General features: G+C 44.8%; 2 protein-coding genes across 4 annotated transcripts in view; one reads left to right on the forward strand and one right to left on the reverse strand.

Moving 5' to 3' along the window:
* Positions 1-261: 261 nt before the first annotated feature.
* On the reverse strand, positions 262-16,001 carry ANKRD34B (ankyrin repeat domain 34B). 3 transcript variants are annotated; one of them, XM_061189409.1, is made up of 3 exons: positions 15,697-16,001; positions 6,006-6,110; positions 262-1,830 (listed from the first exon to the last, which is right to left on the reverse strand). In XM_061189409.1, exon 3 carries the CDS (start codon positions 1,806-1,808, stop codon positions 264-266), a length of 1,545 nt encoding a protein of 514 aa, XP_061045392.1. In that variant the 5' UTR covers positions 1,809-1,830; positions 6,006-6,110; positions 15,697-16,001; the 3' UTR covers positions 262-263. The 3 variants fall into 3 exon arrangements, with proteins under 3 accessions (XP_061045392.1, XP_061045391.1, XP_061045393.1); XM_061189408.1 differs by lacking the exon at positions 15,697-16,001 and adding an exon at positions 10,226-10,308; XM_061189410.1 differs by lacking the exon at positions 6,006-6,110.
* The window catches only part of MSH3 (mutS homolog 3), a 262,769-nt gene continuing 261,200 nt past the window's right edge, over positions 15,470-17,038 (forward strand). Inside the window, exon 1 of the mRNA XM_061189407.1 lies at positions 15,470-15,519. The gene's annotated coding sequence lies outside the window, so the exon portion shown is untranslated. The remainder of the gene's footprint in view (positions 15,520-17,038) is intronic.

The raw sequence follows: 17,038 nt of genomic DNA on the forward strand, positions 1-17,038 counted from the left end.
GAACCACATGAAGGTTGTTAAATATTGAAGGTTTTGAAAAAAATAGTTTTAATTTTGTTTGAGAGAATTCCCTTAGCAAAAGCTATCTATTATTTGTATATCCACAGTGCCTAATATGATGATACACAGTACATTTTGATACCCCTAACTATTATGGACTAACCACTTAAAAGATTTAAAAGGATGAACGTTTGAATTTTCTTCTCTAGTTCCATATTTCTCTGGTATAGACATGTGAACAAAATGTATTTTCTAGCCGTCTCTTAAAAATTAACTAATTGCTTAATTTGTTCTGTTTGCAATGACTGTCTCCTTAACAACATTTTTTTACTTTTGAATTCTTTGGGGAAAATAGGAACTGTTGGCATAAGCATTTTTTGACCACAAGAAAGAAGGCTGGAAATCTTGTTGGTGACATTGATATCTGAGATGGGAGGGTGAGGATTCACATTTAAGGGTGGCAGAAATCCTGGTCTGGTTTGTGTAATGCTGTGATCTAAAGGGAAAGCTCCTGAACCACGCCTTTCTAAAAGGGCATGATTTCTCCTGCTCAGGGGACCTGGTGGGATATTCTCCAACAATTCTTTGGATCCTGACAACAAAGAAGAAGATGGTGAGAGGACCTTTTTCTTTCCTATAAGTGTTTTGCCATCATCTAAAGTTGCAGGGATAAGACCAGCTGAGAGCTGGGAATCAGAGCTATAGTGATTTGCTCCTGAGTTTCTTTTTTGAACTATACTTCTTAAGGTGGAAGTAAATACTGTCTGGTTAGAGTCTGGGTCCCGGTCAACTGGGATGTCAATGCATTGCTGATTTCCTTCTGAAAAAAATGATTGATAATTTATTTCCTCATATGACATCTTTCTTGAGCTGGCCTGATCAAAGGCTCTTAACAAATGTGCAGTGTCTTTTATATCAATACTTTGGTGCCTAGTGATGAATCGCTTGGAAAGTGCCAGCCCATTGGTTTTGTAGGATAATTCTTCCTCTGGAGTAATATCCTGGAGCTCCTCTTGTAAGGAGGCCACTCTGTTCTGGTGCATTAATGAGGGGGGACTCTTGATCCAGTGTGGAGCCTGAGGTAGCTTGGGCCCGTTAGGGGCCACACCAGGCTTCCTCAAAGGGGAGCTTGGGTCCCCCATATCATCACTGCTTCCTGCGGGTTCCAGATCTTTAAAGGCAAAAAGTGTCATTTCAGTTTCAGAAGAATGTGATAGTGGCAATGAGGCTGTTTTTAAGTCTATTTCTGAAGGAGTGGCACAGGTGGCTGGGGAATAATGCTCATCCATATCCACAGGAGGCATATTTAAGTACTGTTTGGTAGTGTGCCTGCCAGAGGGCGATTTTGCTGTCTTTATGATAATGACCTCTTTCCCTTTTGCCTTGCAAGCACTAAGTAGGACTTTCAGGGTCTCTCTGTCTTCTGAATTTATAGCATAAACAAGGGCCGAGTAACTAGAGTGGTCTTGCAAGCTGAGGTCAGCCCCACTCTCTAGGAGCAAAGAAACAACTTCAGGACCAGCTTTTTCTAAGCAAGCATGCATCAAAGCAGTTTTCCCAGATTTGTCCTGTATGTTGGGATCAGCATTGTTTTCTAATAGGTATTTAACCATTTTGGCTTTACTGACACTCTGGTGATCAACATGTTTGGTCTTACAAGCAATCATTAAAGGTGTTTCCCCTCGGTCATTGCTCTCATTAATGTAGGCGCCACCTTCCAGCAAGAGTCTTGTAAGGCGAAGCCGGCTCTGATGGACCGCTTTGATCAGGGAATTTCCATCACTGGAAATTTCTATACCTTCATCCATCTTCAAAAGTCAGAATCAATACCTGGTTAGCAAAGAAGATGAAGAACAAAAGATTAGCCAGAATCAATGTCCCAATTTATATTCATGTTGTTATTCACAATTTCTGAAATATGTATAGATAAAGAAGACATAAATAAGATTATGTTATTAATAAATATAGAGCAAAATTTGAAAAATTTAGAATAGTAACAACCTTTAGGGAAGTTCAAACTAAAATTTACTTTCCCAAAATCTTCACTGAATATTTATGACATAACACTAGCCTAGTACTTCTCTAAATCCCACATCAATTAAACAATAATCCACTTAGTTTCCACCTGTGAAAAATATTTTTAAAATAATATTAAAATGCAATTTTAAGCAAAAAAGCCAAAATTCTGTGTAACTGCAACTGAATCAACTAAAACAGAACATGTTTATGATAGCTTAATACAAAAAACTTCTTAGTATTAATTACTTAAACATGCTTTTCAGTTAAATAATGCAATTAAGGTCTAAATTTTCAATTAGAGGGGCATTTCGATGTTTCTTATTTTTTTTTTCCCACTTTTAGAATCAAACTCAGCTCTTCCTCATATTTACACTAACTTGAATGATTTCTTTCAATTCTAGAATTGCATGCAGTTCTCTCAATTTCATTCCCATGGGTTTAACACTTCCCTTAGCAAACGTCATCCCAGGGACAGTTTGGACTTTGGCTTATTTTGAATTTATTTATTTATTTATTTATTTTTGGCTGTGTTGGGTCTTCGTTTCTGTGCGAGGGCTTTCTCTAGTTGTGGCAAGCGGGGGCCACTCTTCATCGCGGTGCGCGGGCCTCTCACTGTCGCGGCCTCTCGTTTCAGAGCACAGGCTCCAGACGCGCAGGCTCAGTAGTTGTGGCTCACGGGCCCAGTTGCTCCGCGGCATGTGGGATCTTCCCAGACCAGGGCTCGAACCCGTGTCCCCTGCATTGGCAGGCAGATTCTCAACCACTGCACCACCAGGGAAGCCCCGATGTTTCTTTTACAGGATGAAAAATATTTGGACTACAAGATGTTAAAATAACTGACATAATGTCTGGAATTCACACTGAGATAGGAATGGTGAGCATGCGATCATGCATTTTTCTTGATTCCATTACTTAAATTATACACTGACTAGGTTATGGGGTTAGCAACATACTATTGAGTTAAATTTTGACAGTTGCTCCGAAAAACTTCTCTAGGCTAGAAACAAGTGAAGACATATAGACTTTAAAAACACTTTATTATCATTAAAACTGAAAATTATTTATGTTTAATTTATTTAAATAATTTAGATTCAGGAATTCCCTGGCGGTCCAGTAGTTAGGGCTCTGCGCTCTCACTGCTGAGGGCCTGGGTTCAATCCCTGGTCGGGGAACTAACATCCCACAAGTCATGCGGCATGGCCAATAAATAAATAAATAAATACATAAATACACATTTAGATTTAAACTTATTCAACAGATAATTTCATTAGGTGATAAAAGTTATGTCTTTATCGAGAGCCAAGGAAATGTTAGTCTTGTAACAGTCCTTAGAGCTGGGGAGAAAAATCAAATAAAAGTTTGTATAATATTTAAATCTATTTCATTGAATTGTGTAGCTTTGAGAAATCAAGAAGTATTATTTATTCTACTCATTTACTTTTTTTTTTTTTTTTTATTAATTAATTTATTTATTTTTAGCTGTGTTGGGTCTTCGTTTCTGTGCGAGGGCTTTCTCTAGTTGTGGCGAGCGGGGGCCACTCTTCATCGCGGTGCGCGGGCCTCTCACTATCGCGGCCTCTCTTGTTGCGGAGCACAGGCTCCAGACACGCAGGCTCAGTAGTTGTGGCTCACGGGCCCAGTTGCTCCGCGGCATGTGGGATCTTCCCAGACCAGGGCTCGAACCCGTGTCCCCTGCATTGGCAGGCAGACTCTCAATCACTGCGCCACCAGGGAAGCCCCTCATTTACTTTTAAAATAAAGAATATGGGACATGAATTTCTATTTTATAGTAGAATAGATAAGGGGTCCCCAATCCCCGGGCCACGGACCAGTACCAGTCTGTGCTGTGGCTTGTTAGGAACCAGGTCGCACAGCAGGAGGTGCGTGGCAGGCAAGCAAGCGAAGCTTCATCTGTATTTACAGCTGCTCCCCATCGCTCACATTACCGCCTGAGCTCCGCCTCCTGTCAGATGAGCAGCGGCTTTAGATTCTCATAGGAGTGTGAACCCTACTCTGAACTGTGCATGCAAGTGATCTAGGTTGCACTCCTTATGAGAATCTAATGCCTAATGATCTGAGGTGGAGCTGAGGCGGTGATGCTAGCGCTGGGGAGTGGCTGCAAATACAGATTATCATTAGTAGAGAGGTCTGACGGCACAGAGACCACAATAAATCAATTGCTTGCAGACTCATATCAAAACCCTATCAGTGAGTGTCAAGTGACAATTAAGCTGCATCTGGTGGCAGGCTTTAAGTCAGAATCTGATACTTATTTTAGTCCGCATGTGGCCCACCCATTGTTTTATTTACCACTTCCATCCACGCCTCTTTCCCCGCACTGCGCACTTGTCTCAGTCACAGTTTTGGTAAGCCCACAAGCTAACCGTAGCCAAAATGAGTAAAAAACAAACGTTGCTGGAGAGCTTCTTTGAAAAGGGGAAGAGACACAATGATGAGACAGCAGAAGACTCTTAATTAAGACTGCCAACAAAAAGAAAGCTGCATTTAAAAGAAAATACCAAGAGTCCTACTTAAATTACAGGGTCACTGCAACAGGTGATTCACATTCTTCAAGCCTGCTCTGTATAATATGTGGCTGGCTATCCAAGGAAGCCATGAAACCTTCAAAACTGCTTTGCCACATGGAGACCAAGCACCCTGCATTAAAAGACAAGCCTTTGGACTTTTTCAAAAGAAAAAAACGTGAACACGAAAAACAGAAGCAATTATTGAAGGCCACCACTTCATCAAATTTGTCTGCACTGAAAGCATCATTCTTAGTGGCTAACCGCATTGCTAAAGCTAAGAAGCCCTTTACTATTGGTGAAGAGTTGATCCTGTCTGCTGCTAAGGACATTTGTCATGAACTTTTAGGAGAGGCTGCAGTTCAAAAGGTGGCATGTGTTCCTCTTTCGGCTAGCACCATAACTAGATGAATTGATGAAATAGCAGAGGATACTGAGGCGCAATTGTTAGGATTAATGAGTCACCGTAGTACGCAATCCAGGTTGACAAGTATACCGATGTTGACAACAAGGCAACAATGCTTGTTTTTGTGTGATGTATTTTTCAGGAGGATGTGCATGATATGTTATGTGCACTTTTTTTGCCAACCAACACCACAGCTGCAGAACTATTCAACTCTTTGAATGATTGCGTATCAGGAAAACTGAATTGGTCATTTTGTGTTGGTATATGCACAGACAGAGCGGCTGCCATGACTGGACGGCTTTCTGGTTTCACTACTCAGGTCAAAGAGGTCGCTTCTGAATGTGAGTCTATGCACTGTGTCATCCCTAAAGAAATGCTGGCTAGCCGAAAAATGTCACCTGAACTTAACAACATTTCGCAGGATGTGATTAAAATTATCAACCACATTAAAGTACATGCCCTTAACTCATGTCTGTTCGCACAGCTCCGTGAGGAGATGGACGCAGAGTACACACGTCTTTTCTTATACACAGAAGTGAGATGGCTTTCTAAAGGTAGATCACTGGCCAGAGTTTTTGAGTTATGAGAGCCACTCCAGAGATTTCTTTTAGAAAAACAGTTACCACTGGCAGCACATTTCAGTGACACAGAATGGGTCGCAAAACTTGCTTACTTGGGCTTCCCTAGTGGCTCAGTGGTTGGGAATCTGCCTTCCAGTGCAGCGGACACGGGTTCGAGCCCTGGTCTGGGAAGATCCCACATGCTGCAGAGCAACTAAGCCCGTGTGCCACAACTACTGAGCCTGCACTCTAGAGCCCGTGAGCCACAACTACTGAGCCCGCGTGCCACAACTACTGAAGCCCGTGTGCATCGAGCCCGTGCTCCAAAACAGAAGCCACTGTGATGAGAAGCCCGCGCACCGCAACGAAGAGTAGCCCCCGCTTGCCGCGACTAGAGAAAGCCTGCGCGCAGCAACGAAGACCCAACACAGCCAAAAAATACATAAATTAAATAAATAAATTTATTTAAAAAAAAAAAAAAAAAAACTTGCTTACTTGTGTGACGTATACAACCCGCTCAATGAACTCAATCTGTCACTTCAGGGGAGAATGACAACTGTGTTCAAGTCGGCAGATAAAGTGGCTGCATTCAAAGCCAAACTGGAATTATGGGGGTGACAAGCGAACATTAGGATTTTTGACATGTTTCAAACATTAGCAGAGATTTTGAAAGAGACTGAGCCAGGGCCTTCTTTCTCCCAGCTGGTGCATGATCACCTATCTCAGCTTTCAAAAGAGTTTGAGCATTACTTCCCAACTACAAAAGACCCCCGAACTGGGAAGGAATGGATACGCGACCCATTTGTGAATAAACCAGGTGAATCAACTTTGTCCAAGCTACAAGAGGATCTACTGCTTGAGATCACAAATGATGGTGGCCTTAAAAGTATGTCTGAAACAACTTCAAATCTCCATACGTTCTGGATTAAAGTCAAGGTGGAATATCCTGAGATTGCCACAAAAGCACTGAAAAGCCTGCTTCCATTTCCAACAGCCTATCTTTGTGAAGCAGGGTTTTCTGCAGTGACAGCGACCAAAACGAGATCACGGAGGAGACTGGACATAAGCAACACACTTCGGGTCACTGTCTCCATCACCCCCAGACGGGACCATCTAGTTGCAGGAAAACAAGCTCAGGGCTCCCACTGATTCTGCATTATGGTGACTTGTATAATTATTTCATTATATATTACAATGTAATAATAATAGGAATAAAGTGCACAATAAATGTAATGCACTTGAATCATCCTAAAACCATTCCCCCCCTACCAGGGTCCGTGGAAAAATTGTCTTCCACGAAACTGGTCCCTGGTGCCAAAAAGGTTGGGAACCGCTGGAATAGATAATAAATATAATGACTTCTTAAAAGAAAGAAGAGATAAAGAGAGCAGAAAGAAAGTGAAGAAAAAAGGGAAAGACAGACATGCACATAGAAATTAATTCAATTGTTAAACAGCTATAAGCTCCTAATATGTGCTGGGCACTGAGCTACAAAGGTATAGGCCCTAGCCCTGAAGAGGTTACATAGCTGTTTGGAAGAGTTACTGTATAAGCAGCTGGTTATGAGTTAAAGTCATGAGAACACACAGACTTTAATGGTTTGAGGACGGAAGGGGCTTCACAGAGGCCAGCCATTTGAGCTAAACCTTGAAGACTGCGAAAGAGCTTGGCAGGCAGAAAAAGGAGGAAAGGAAAAGTAGAGAACGCTCCTTGTGCAAAGACCTAGAAGCTTAAAATAGCACAGTTATTTATCACAAATCAGGCTCTACACCATACTACAACCAAACTTTAGGAAAATATTTTAGCAGATGATTATAGTTACGGTGGTGTGGCAGAACACATACATCTAATTTTGCCCCTTCCTGAAACCCCCTAAAAGTAAAGTTTTTTTTAAAAAAACATAAACTCACAAAGATAGCAGGAAAAGGAGAGAAGATGACAAACAACATTTTGGAAGCCGGAAAGCAGATGGGCCAGTGGTAACTGGCTGAGCCAACCTGAAAAGGCTGTGCCTCGAGTCATCGGTGGCAGAGTTGAGAACTAAGCCCGTGTACACTACAGAATCCTCGAAAGAGGCGGCAGCAGGAGGCTCTATAACTAGGGGGTGGAGAGTACAGCTAAATAAGGAGGGCTAGGAGAAAAGCTGTTAGAGAGGCAGTTGGATCCCTAGGTCTTGCTCCGGGAAGTGCCGTGGTCCTACCTTGGACCAGCAGAAGCAGCATTACCTGAAACTTGTTAAATATGCAAAATCTCAGGCTCCATCCCAGAGCTACTGAGTCAGAGCCTACAGTTCAACTAGATCCCCAGGTGATTTGCATGCACATTGAAGTTTGAGAAGTGCTCCTCCACTCCAAGCCACTAGGAGATAGAAGACTGCCCCTCTCCCACCTCAAAAGATGTCCAGTGGTTTATTCTCCAGAAATGGTGAAACAGAGAGTCTCTGGACTGAGAGACACTGGGCATGTTTGAGGACAAGAAAATAGGAGAATAAGTGATGGTATGTTTACTGACCACTGAGTGAAGGGATTCACAGCCTTCTACCCCAACTCAGCTCTGAGAACGATGGCAGCCATATATTTATCCTTTAGAAGAAAACTGCTATACTCTTCTCTCAAGAATCTGACCTACCAAGGAGAAAATACCTAAGAGTACTGATCACAGGGATTCCCCAACATGCCACCCAGATCATCCCACAGTGTGACTTAAAGGTCACTCATGTGAAAAAGCTTCACATTAGGTTTTTAATCCAAGCCCTTTAATCATGAGCATGAAAACAAAAAAGCCTCTTACATTAAAGACAGAGAGCAGAACTAATAGAAAAATCAACTTGGAGAAGACAGATATTAGTCCGAAAAATGAAAACTTCAAAACCTCATTATCCTCAAAGGGATAAGAAGATGTTGTAACCATGAAACAGGGATAAGAGTCTATTAAAAAGAATATTCAGAGATCATAAAAAGCTCTCAAAAGAGAAAAACATGATACAAACTGCAAAACTCAATAGAAGGGTTGAATAATAACATTGATAAAAATCTCTAACACAGTCAAGCAAAAAGAATAGAGAGAAAAAAAACAAGAAAATTAGAGGACTAGATCAGGAAATCCAAGATCCAACTAATAGAAGTTCTTGCAAGAGAAAATAGTGGGGGTGGAGGAAGGGGTGAGCAGGAGAGGAAATGATGAATAAGATCAAGAAAATTTTTTAGACATGAGGGACATGAGTTCCCAAATTGAAAGGACCCAAAGAGAACATAGCACAATGGATGAAGACAGACCCTGACCATGGCACATGGTTTTAAATTTCCAGAACACTGAGAACAGAGAAGATTTAGGCAATGGAGGAATATTTTTTAAAATCTGAAGGAAAACTGATTCCCAGCTTAGAATTCTCTATCTAGCCAAACCATCAGTCAAGAATTGGGATACACTCTCAAGAATCTACTGAAGAATATAATCTATCAAGATGAAATGGTGGAACAAGAAAGAAGAAACGAGATCTGGAGATCATCATAGAGGAAAGGCACTGAAAATCCCCAAGAAGATGGTGAGAGGAGATGCCAGGATAATGGATGTGCACAGACATCCTCTCTGAGATCATACTGCCATTTTACCATCTTGTTAACTGAGGACCAAATGCCAGGTAAGCCTGATCTCTGTTCTTTAATTGACTTGCTTTGTCCTGACCACATCTCTGCTCTCCCCTCCATACCCTGCTTTCTGGGGCAGCCACTGGCACTCGTTTCAGCCCTACTCAAATGTTCTCCTTTGACCTGCTCTGAGATCTGGGGATAAGTCATGGTGAGCTTAGGAGGAGAAAGACTCAAAACCCATTGCCTTTGCATATCCACTATCTGCTCTACACTGCAGCCCGCCAGAAGCCCTATCATGGTAAGCCCCATGTTTCCCAGGACTCACTCATGACCTTGCCCAGAGGGGCTCTTGTAAATACTCAGGAATGCTGAGCTGAACTCAGATCCGGAGACTGTTCAACTTATGTTCTCCTGAGAAATTTTGCCATATATTGTTAATATTGATCTTTCTTTATTCATCTAATTTTGTGCTTTCTACCCAGTTTTCCAAAAATAAACAATTAATTTACTTAAGGATCACATGCAAGTGGGAAACTCAGAAAACAAAAAAGCAAAGGAACGATTTACACAATAGTCAAGACTAAGTTACCTCTTGGTGAGGGTTAAGGAGAACAATACAATTTGGGAGGGACACACAGAGGCTTTTAAGGTTCAGGTAATGTTCTGTTTCTCAACCTGGGTGGTGTGTATATAGGTGTTCGTTTTATTATTATTCTTCAAACAGTATATATTTCATGTACTCACCTGTATGATATTACTATTCTCTTTTGTAAAATGGGACATGTACACAAAAAAGAACATAGCATTTATGTAAGAATGTTTCATAATTAAAATGTAGAAAGAGCCATAGTAAGTCTTAGTTTTCACAACATAAATCACTTTTTGTGGTGTTATCAATAGTATTTACGCCTAGACTTTCAAGGAATTTCAGCTAGTCAGCTACTGATAAGCAGTATTCAAAAGAATATACTTATTCGTTTCCACTTTAGTTTCATTCAGGATGTTAAGCAAAGAACAACCACTAGATATATACATCCATAAATATAATAAAAGTTAACACATGAAATACATGATTTTTGTCCCCCGTGCAACGTTCTAAAAAAGCTATTCCAGAGCCAGACATACCTGCAACTCAGCAACCTAGGAATTTAGGGTTGGTTGACAGATTGGGTCCCAACTCAGAGGTTTATTCTGAATGCGAAACATCTGCAAAGAGCTCACATGAGACAGTGATCACAAAAGAAACCTTCTTTTAGCATTTTTCATATACAAATCAGTTTAATAAAGCAAAGAGACTTATAGAAATGAGCTGGAACATAATATAAAATATAGAACTGCCATTCAAGAAGAGATAACAGCATCAATCATGTAAAAACACCTTTGACCAAAAGTAGCATTTGATAGACAGATATTCAAATGAGAACCAGTTGCCAGATACCAGATTTCAATATTAAACTTTCATATAGTTTCTAGTATGGGGGCCAATGTTGTTTTAAAAAAAAGTCTTAAAAGAATCCTTTGGAAAGACATTCAAACCTTTTCACTTATCCTCATGTAAAGATCTTTCTCCACAGTGCTAAACCCGGCCACTTCCTGCCATAACTTTCCCTCCCCACACTTGGCATCAGGAGGTTCTGGGAGAAAAAGGGGGGCTGGCTGCAATGCCTGAGGGGGGCAGCGGCCCCACCGTGGTCCTGTGGAAAGGGAGGGTGCTATGGGCTCCAGGGCCTCAGAGAAGCTGGGCAGTGACACCACTAGCCAGTGGCAACTAGCGAATATATCTACCATGAGGCCGTAGGCAGACCTCGTCCCTTAGTACTGCAGGGCTGTCAAGCAAAAACAACAAAGGCTTACGCTTTGCTCATTATAAAGACTTCTAAGGCCCACTGGATTGCTCACTTTTTAAATTGTTCACATTTAATAGAGCAATTTTGAAATTGTTTAAGCATTAAATTTTTCAGAAAAAATAGTTATCAGGTACTTTATCTTCCATGTGTATACATGTTAGGTTTCCTAGTGTCTCATTTTGTAATCAGTAGTTTATTGGAATAATTCCCTTGTCTTCATGCCTTCACCCTCTTTCAGTCCATTCTCTTATCTCATCGATTCGCACGTCAAAAATGCCGATATTGAAGTTGATTTATTTACTCTTCATAGAGGTAAGCCCCACCTGGGATGAAAACCACGTCTCTAGCCTACAATGATCCTAGTTCAGAAATGTTCCCGCCTTCTGTGTCCTCCTGTGAAACATCCTTACTGGGCACCTAGTGCTAATACTGTATTAACATTCAGTCAGACTCTTATAATCTAGCTTCTAAATGATTCCCCAGTTCAGTTACACCTTCCAAACAGAGAGCAGTTCAACTGGAGAAAGTCTGAAAGTCAGGTAGACCCAGATTTCCATCCTGACCCTCCTAATTACTAGCTGTATGCCCTGGTCAAATCTCTCAGCCTCTCAGAGTCTTGAGTTCCCCATCTGTGGAAGACAATCATGAAACATTCGTCCCCTGGGGGCTGGTAATGAAATCAGACAACATCTAGAAAAAGACTATCCTGTTGTGCCTTCATACTCACTGTGTTCTTCTTTTTAAAATTTTTATCTCAGAATTTAGCCATCTTTTATTTTTATCATGTCTCTAATCCACAGGCTATTTAAATAACGTAAAATATTTAAAATGTTGTTTTTTTAGAATCTGTAAATAATGGTTTGTAAATATAAATGGAACCTAATAAGTGAGCTATGGAAAAAGATATCCTTTAAGTGCATTTTCCTTATAATTTCCAAATACAATGATTTCTGCATTATTATAAGATGTTAATTATTAAACAGCTGGATAAATTGCTTTTGATTTTAAAATTAGAATGTCTTTAACTTTGCTTGTAATTCATCATGGCATATTGCTCTACTCTTTTAGTGCCTCTCTCCATCTCCCAAGGCCCCACTAAAATTACAGTTTAGTTATTTTTTTTAAAAGATATCTATTCTGAAGAACACAGAAAACTGGAAGAGAGATATCATCAGATGACCGATTTCAAACAAGCTGTGGAGACAGAGGCGGGTGGTGGTGTGGTAAACTGCCTTAGCATAGCAGAGGCTACAACATAAAGCGCCCGGGAGGTGGCCCCCATGAGAAGGAAGCCAGCTTACCCACAGGACCCCGGAAGCTTAGGACATGGAGGTGCCAAACGACACCGAAAGTGGCAATGAGGCACGGGGCTGAACATGACAGGATGGTTGGATAGAACAACCGGACCCCCAGAACTTTACCCCACCCCAAGCAGACAACCACTCTCTTAGGCAAGAAAACAAAGATTCATTCTCTGAACAGATTGATCAGGTAGGCTCCAACCTTGGAAGCTGTGTGCTGAAAACGAGAGAAAGTGAGTCTACAGGCTGACTGGTGAAATTCCCAGCTACCACGGGACTGGAAGGCAGGAAAAAGAAGTAAAAAGCACTGGATCTTAGAATTACGAGCCCTACTAAAAATATCTGTCGATAAATGAAGCAATTCAAACTATAACTACATTCACCCCTCCAGACACCCACTCTACATGGAAATAGAAAGTTACCTGAAAACATTATTCAAAATTTCATACTTCACTTATGTCTTTTCTCTCCCTGGATGAGTTTTCTGTCAGCCAGCTGTCAGTTCCTACTGAAGGAAATCAAAGCTATTCAGAGCTACATAAATACCTATAATTTGTTCCACACATCTCTCCCATTTGGAGTCTAGTTTTTTAATTCCTTGTTAAGAAAGACATCCCCACAGTGTTTGTGCGGTTAATCATATTTCACTGATTATGACTCTGTAAAGTGTCTGGAGTGGATTCTGTGCACGGCAATCCAGTGTGTGGTGTGTGTGTGTGTGTGTGTGTGTGTGTGTGTGTGTGTGTGTGTGTGTGCAGGAAGCAGTCTACCCTGCAAGGACTGCTGAGGTTGGAAAGGCTGCAGCACTCACCTGGTCTGCTCCATTCTGTGCAGGTGAGGTGGCTGAGGAGGGAAAGGTACTCTTTCTCTTACTCACCTGCTTGCCAGGACTTAACTAGATGTTCCTGTGTCCCTTCTCTTACGTCTCCTTGCTTCTTACAAAGTAGGGTTCTGTTTTGAGTACCTAATTTGTGTGGTATCTAACACGGCAGTGCCATATGGGCCGAGGTGCTTTAAAAGCTATCTTGGAGATGACAGGCTTGGTATTTCCTGTGACTTTTTCTCCCCAAGCCACCCCCAGTTTTCCTGTCATTCAGAAAGAAATTTTATTTTCCTCTGAGCCTCTTACTCCACCTCCAGATAGGATTTATGCTCCCTCCCAAAAAGCTACTTATCTGGCCATGGTGGGGGAGGGCAGCAAGGGGGTGGAAATTAACAAATGGGTTTCAAGTTCAAAATTCAGCCCCTCACCTTTGCCCCAGGATGCCCTGTCTTTGTGCTGCCCACAAGGGGACCAGAGGAGGCAGCAGACTGTGTATCAAAGCCTGGGGCTCTGTCTCCTCCCAAGTTACCGGCTCTTGAGAAGCTGTTCCTTTGAGCCTCTGTTTCCTCATTCCTAAAGTGGGGATAATACCTACTTTACTGAAGATGACTGAGAGGAGTTTAAAAGATCCTAATATGTTTGCCACTTAGGAATTCAATAATGTCAGGTTCTAAACATATTATCACTAAACGTGAATGCTCTGGGCTAATGGGGTCTGAGAATGGGGCTAAGGTGCCTATACCAACAGGTTCTCCACCTTCTGTGGGCATAAGATCACATGGAGAGTTTGTTAATAAGATTCCAGGCTCCACTCCCAATAGGGGGTGCTTCCCGTGCACGCTCGGAAAGAATCTGTGACAAACTCTTCATTCTTCATCCCAGTCCCACTACCTATTAGCTATCAATCCCTGCCTCAGGCTCCCACCAAGCTGTCTCCATCATCACCTCCAGGCCACCTGATGCTCAACTCTCCCGCACACGAGTGAAGGGCAGAGATGCCTGCCATGCCTAGAGAGGGGCAAAGGGAGCCCACAGGCTCAGAGAAGAGTACAGCCTTGAGTTAGAACAGGCCAGGTACTGGAGGTCTGCTGTCCTACCTTTCCCAGGCAGGTCTGAGAAAGTCCAGAGTTGTAGTGGGCAGCCCAGGACAGGATGCAGAGGCCAGCTGCACCTGGAATGAGGCAAGCCTGCCTGCCACGAGCAAAATATATGTCTTCTCCCCATGCAAGGAAAGGGTCAGAGCCAGAACAAAAGATGCAGCTGAGACTGTCCCAGGAAACATAGTGACTTGCCAGGAAAAGTGTTCTCTGGCACCAGCTTGAAAGAACTATTTAGAAACTGCCCAGGAGGGAGGAGTAGCTGGTAAGGTTTGCTGTCTTTCCCACACGTACCCAAAAGGGCTGGTTACTTCTAGTTACTTCAGCTGTCCCCCAGGTCTCTGGGGCTGGGCCCTGGGGGAGCTGCACTACCACCCCCACCCCCTTCCCAGCGCACACACATAAAGACACGCCAACCTATACCTCCAAGTCTCAGGGAACCAAGGTGATGGGATTTCTAGGCTGCTGAGGATTCTGGCAGCGTCTTCACAGCCCTCGCTGGCTCAGCTTTTCCTGAGAGCGGGGAGGGAGCGAGCCCGAGGTGCTGTCGGAGAAGGGCAAAGGAAGGTGACTGGGGCGACAGCACCGGGACACCGATGGGGGCGGGGTGCGCGTTTCGTCGCCTCGTCTCGGAGCCAAGGCACAGCTGGCGGGCTGAGGCGATCGCCGTCCACGAGAAGGGGTTCTGCCCAGAGCCGCTGCGGAGCGGTCCCCGCACCGCCCGCCTGGAGGACACGGCCCTCCTTTGGGAAATGGCACGCCCGATGGGAGCAGCCATTGCCCCCATGCTTGGGCAGGCGCACCTCTGGACCCCAGTTATCCGACAAGGGGACTGGGGTCCTGGTGCCAAAGCTGTGCGCCCCCAACAGCTCCGGGGACCCGGCTGCCCGCACCTGTGTGGCTCGCATTTGTGGAGACAGTGGCTGCAAACGGCTCCGCAGCCCCCTCTGGCCCGCCCCCGGCGCCCAGCCTGCACCTCCCGCCGCCAGGCGGCCGGAGACACCTGCGGAGACACGTCCAAGTCCGCCCCTCTGACCCGCGCGCTCTTCCGGCCGAGCGCGCGCCGCTCCCGCTGCGGCGCCGACCCGCGCCCGCGAGGCCCCTGCCCCGGATCCTCTCAGACATCCCGCGGCCGCCGGCTACCCTCATCACGTCCCCAGCGCTGCAAGGCCGAGAAGGAGGCGAAACCCGCATGCCGGCGGGGTCCAAGCCCGCGCCGCCGCAAAGCCCGAGCCAAGAACGGGCGGGGACTGCGGGAGGCGCGAGAATGGGCTCCGTGGAGCGGCCCGGAATGGTGGGGCAGAGTCTTTGGACAGGGCCCTGCACCCCGAAGGCCTTCAGTGGGCGCCAGGTATCTGCAGAGTCAGGGTGCGCGGGAGGTGCCGGCTCCCAGGGCCTGAGCGGACCGGGCGGGGCGCACGGAGGCCGCTGGGCCCTGGCTGTGCTCTCCTCGCCCTCCTCCCGGCAGCCAACACGCAAACCAAAGTTTCCCTAAGTGCAGCTCGCACAGCCAGGGCCTCACACTGACCTGGGACGCGCTGTCGAGTCGGCGGGGCGCCTCCCGCCTCCCCGGTTCCGCTTGGACCCTCCGTGCCTGTGGCCCCGGGGCGCCGTCCGAGCTAGGATGTGGTCTTCGGCGGCTCGAGTCGCAGATCCCGGTAGGTGCCGCCGTGTCCCCGCCCCCACCCGGCGGAGAGATGCGGGCGTCTGACCCCGAGCGGTGAAGCGTCGTAGCGGGGGCCAGGAGGCGCGCACCTCGCCAGACGCCCGGGCTGCACGGCGTTTCCGTTGGGAGTGACGCGCCGGTTCGCGGCTGTGCTGCAGGTGTGGGCGGCGGCCCCGGGGGCCAAAGTGTGGCCTCTGAAGCCCCGCCTTCTGTCCCCACGAGTATCCGCCCTCCCCCCATTCCCACACCCCAACCAGGCCACCGCGCTTTGGCCTGAGTGACTTGGCCCAGAGCAAGGGCGGCAGCGTCTTTCCTACAGCAGGCGTCGGCCACCCCTCTATAACGGCCCTTGGTCCCCCAGCCCGTCCACATTTGCATCCCTCCGCCGCAGTTCATCTCCACCCGGCTGGTCCGTGTGTCTGTCCCCCACGGGTCTCTCTTCCCCCTTCCCGTCCCTGTACCCTCTTTTGGTAAAGCCAGAGCCTCACTTCAGGTTGAGGCATTCGTGGGAGCAACCGTTCTTCTTTTGTTTTGATGAGTTTATAACTTCATTATACTATTATTGAAACATTAATACATATTAAAATTCCACAACGTATGTTTTATATATTAAACTCCACTGTGGAATTAAAGAGAGATGAAATTAAGAAGCAGCAATGATTTTAACTCATTTATAAGGGATCATCTGGTGGAGAAAAGACTATGACCTTTTGCTGTTGTTGTTCAGATGATGTCAATTTAAAATAATTAGTAGTTTTGACTTCTCAAAGGGGGAAAGTACACTTATCTCTGAGCAGGCTTCCTTTATTTAGGAAAATAATCCGCTAAATTTGGCCCTTTAGTAAGTATATGTTAAGCAAGTTCACAGGTCATTTTAACCCAGAGTTGGTCTCTACAGAGCTGGAATCTTAGATCTGGGTTGACCATTGCCCACAACCGTTCGTTTGGGAAGGTCGGGGATTCACAGGAGGGGATTGGGCAAATTTGCATGAAGGCACTGGTGTCCTTTCCCCCATTAAAAAAGTTTTTAATAATGTATAGTAGATGTTTAATAGGTGCACATTTCACAATTTCAATGATTTTGCTCAAACTAAAGCATCGTTAAGATCAAGAGACAGAATATTACCAGCTCTCCAGAAGACTGTCTCATATTTCTTCCTTCCAGGGGGCAGAGTAGTGGCTTCAACCAGCCTAGATTACTTTG

The sequence above is a fragment of the Eubalaena glacialis genome, chromosome 4, assembly GCF_028564815.1.
Source record: "Eubalaena glacialis isolate mEubGla1 chromosome 4, mEubGla1.1.hap2.+ XY, whole genome shotgun sequence".
NCBI classification, from domain to species: Eukaryota; Metazoa; Chordata; class Mammalia; order Artiodactyla; family Balaenidae; genus Eubalaena; species Eubalaena glacialis.

Bases quoted from the DNA above. Each gene is read 5' to 3' on its own strand.
- ANKRD34B (XM_061189410.1), bottom strand. From the start codon at position 1,808: ATGGATGAAGGTATAGAAATTTCCAGTGATGGAAATTCCCTGATCAAA.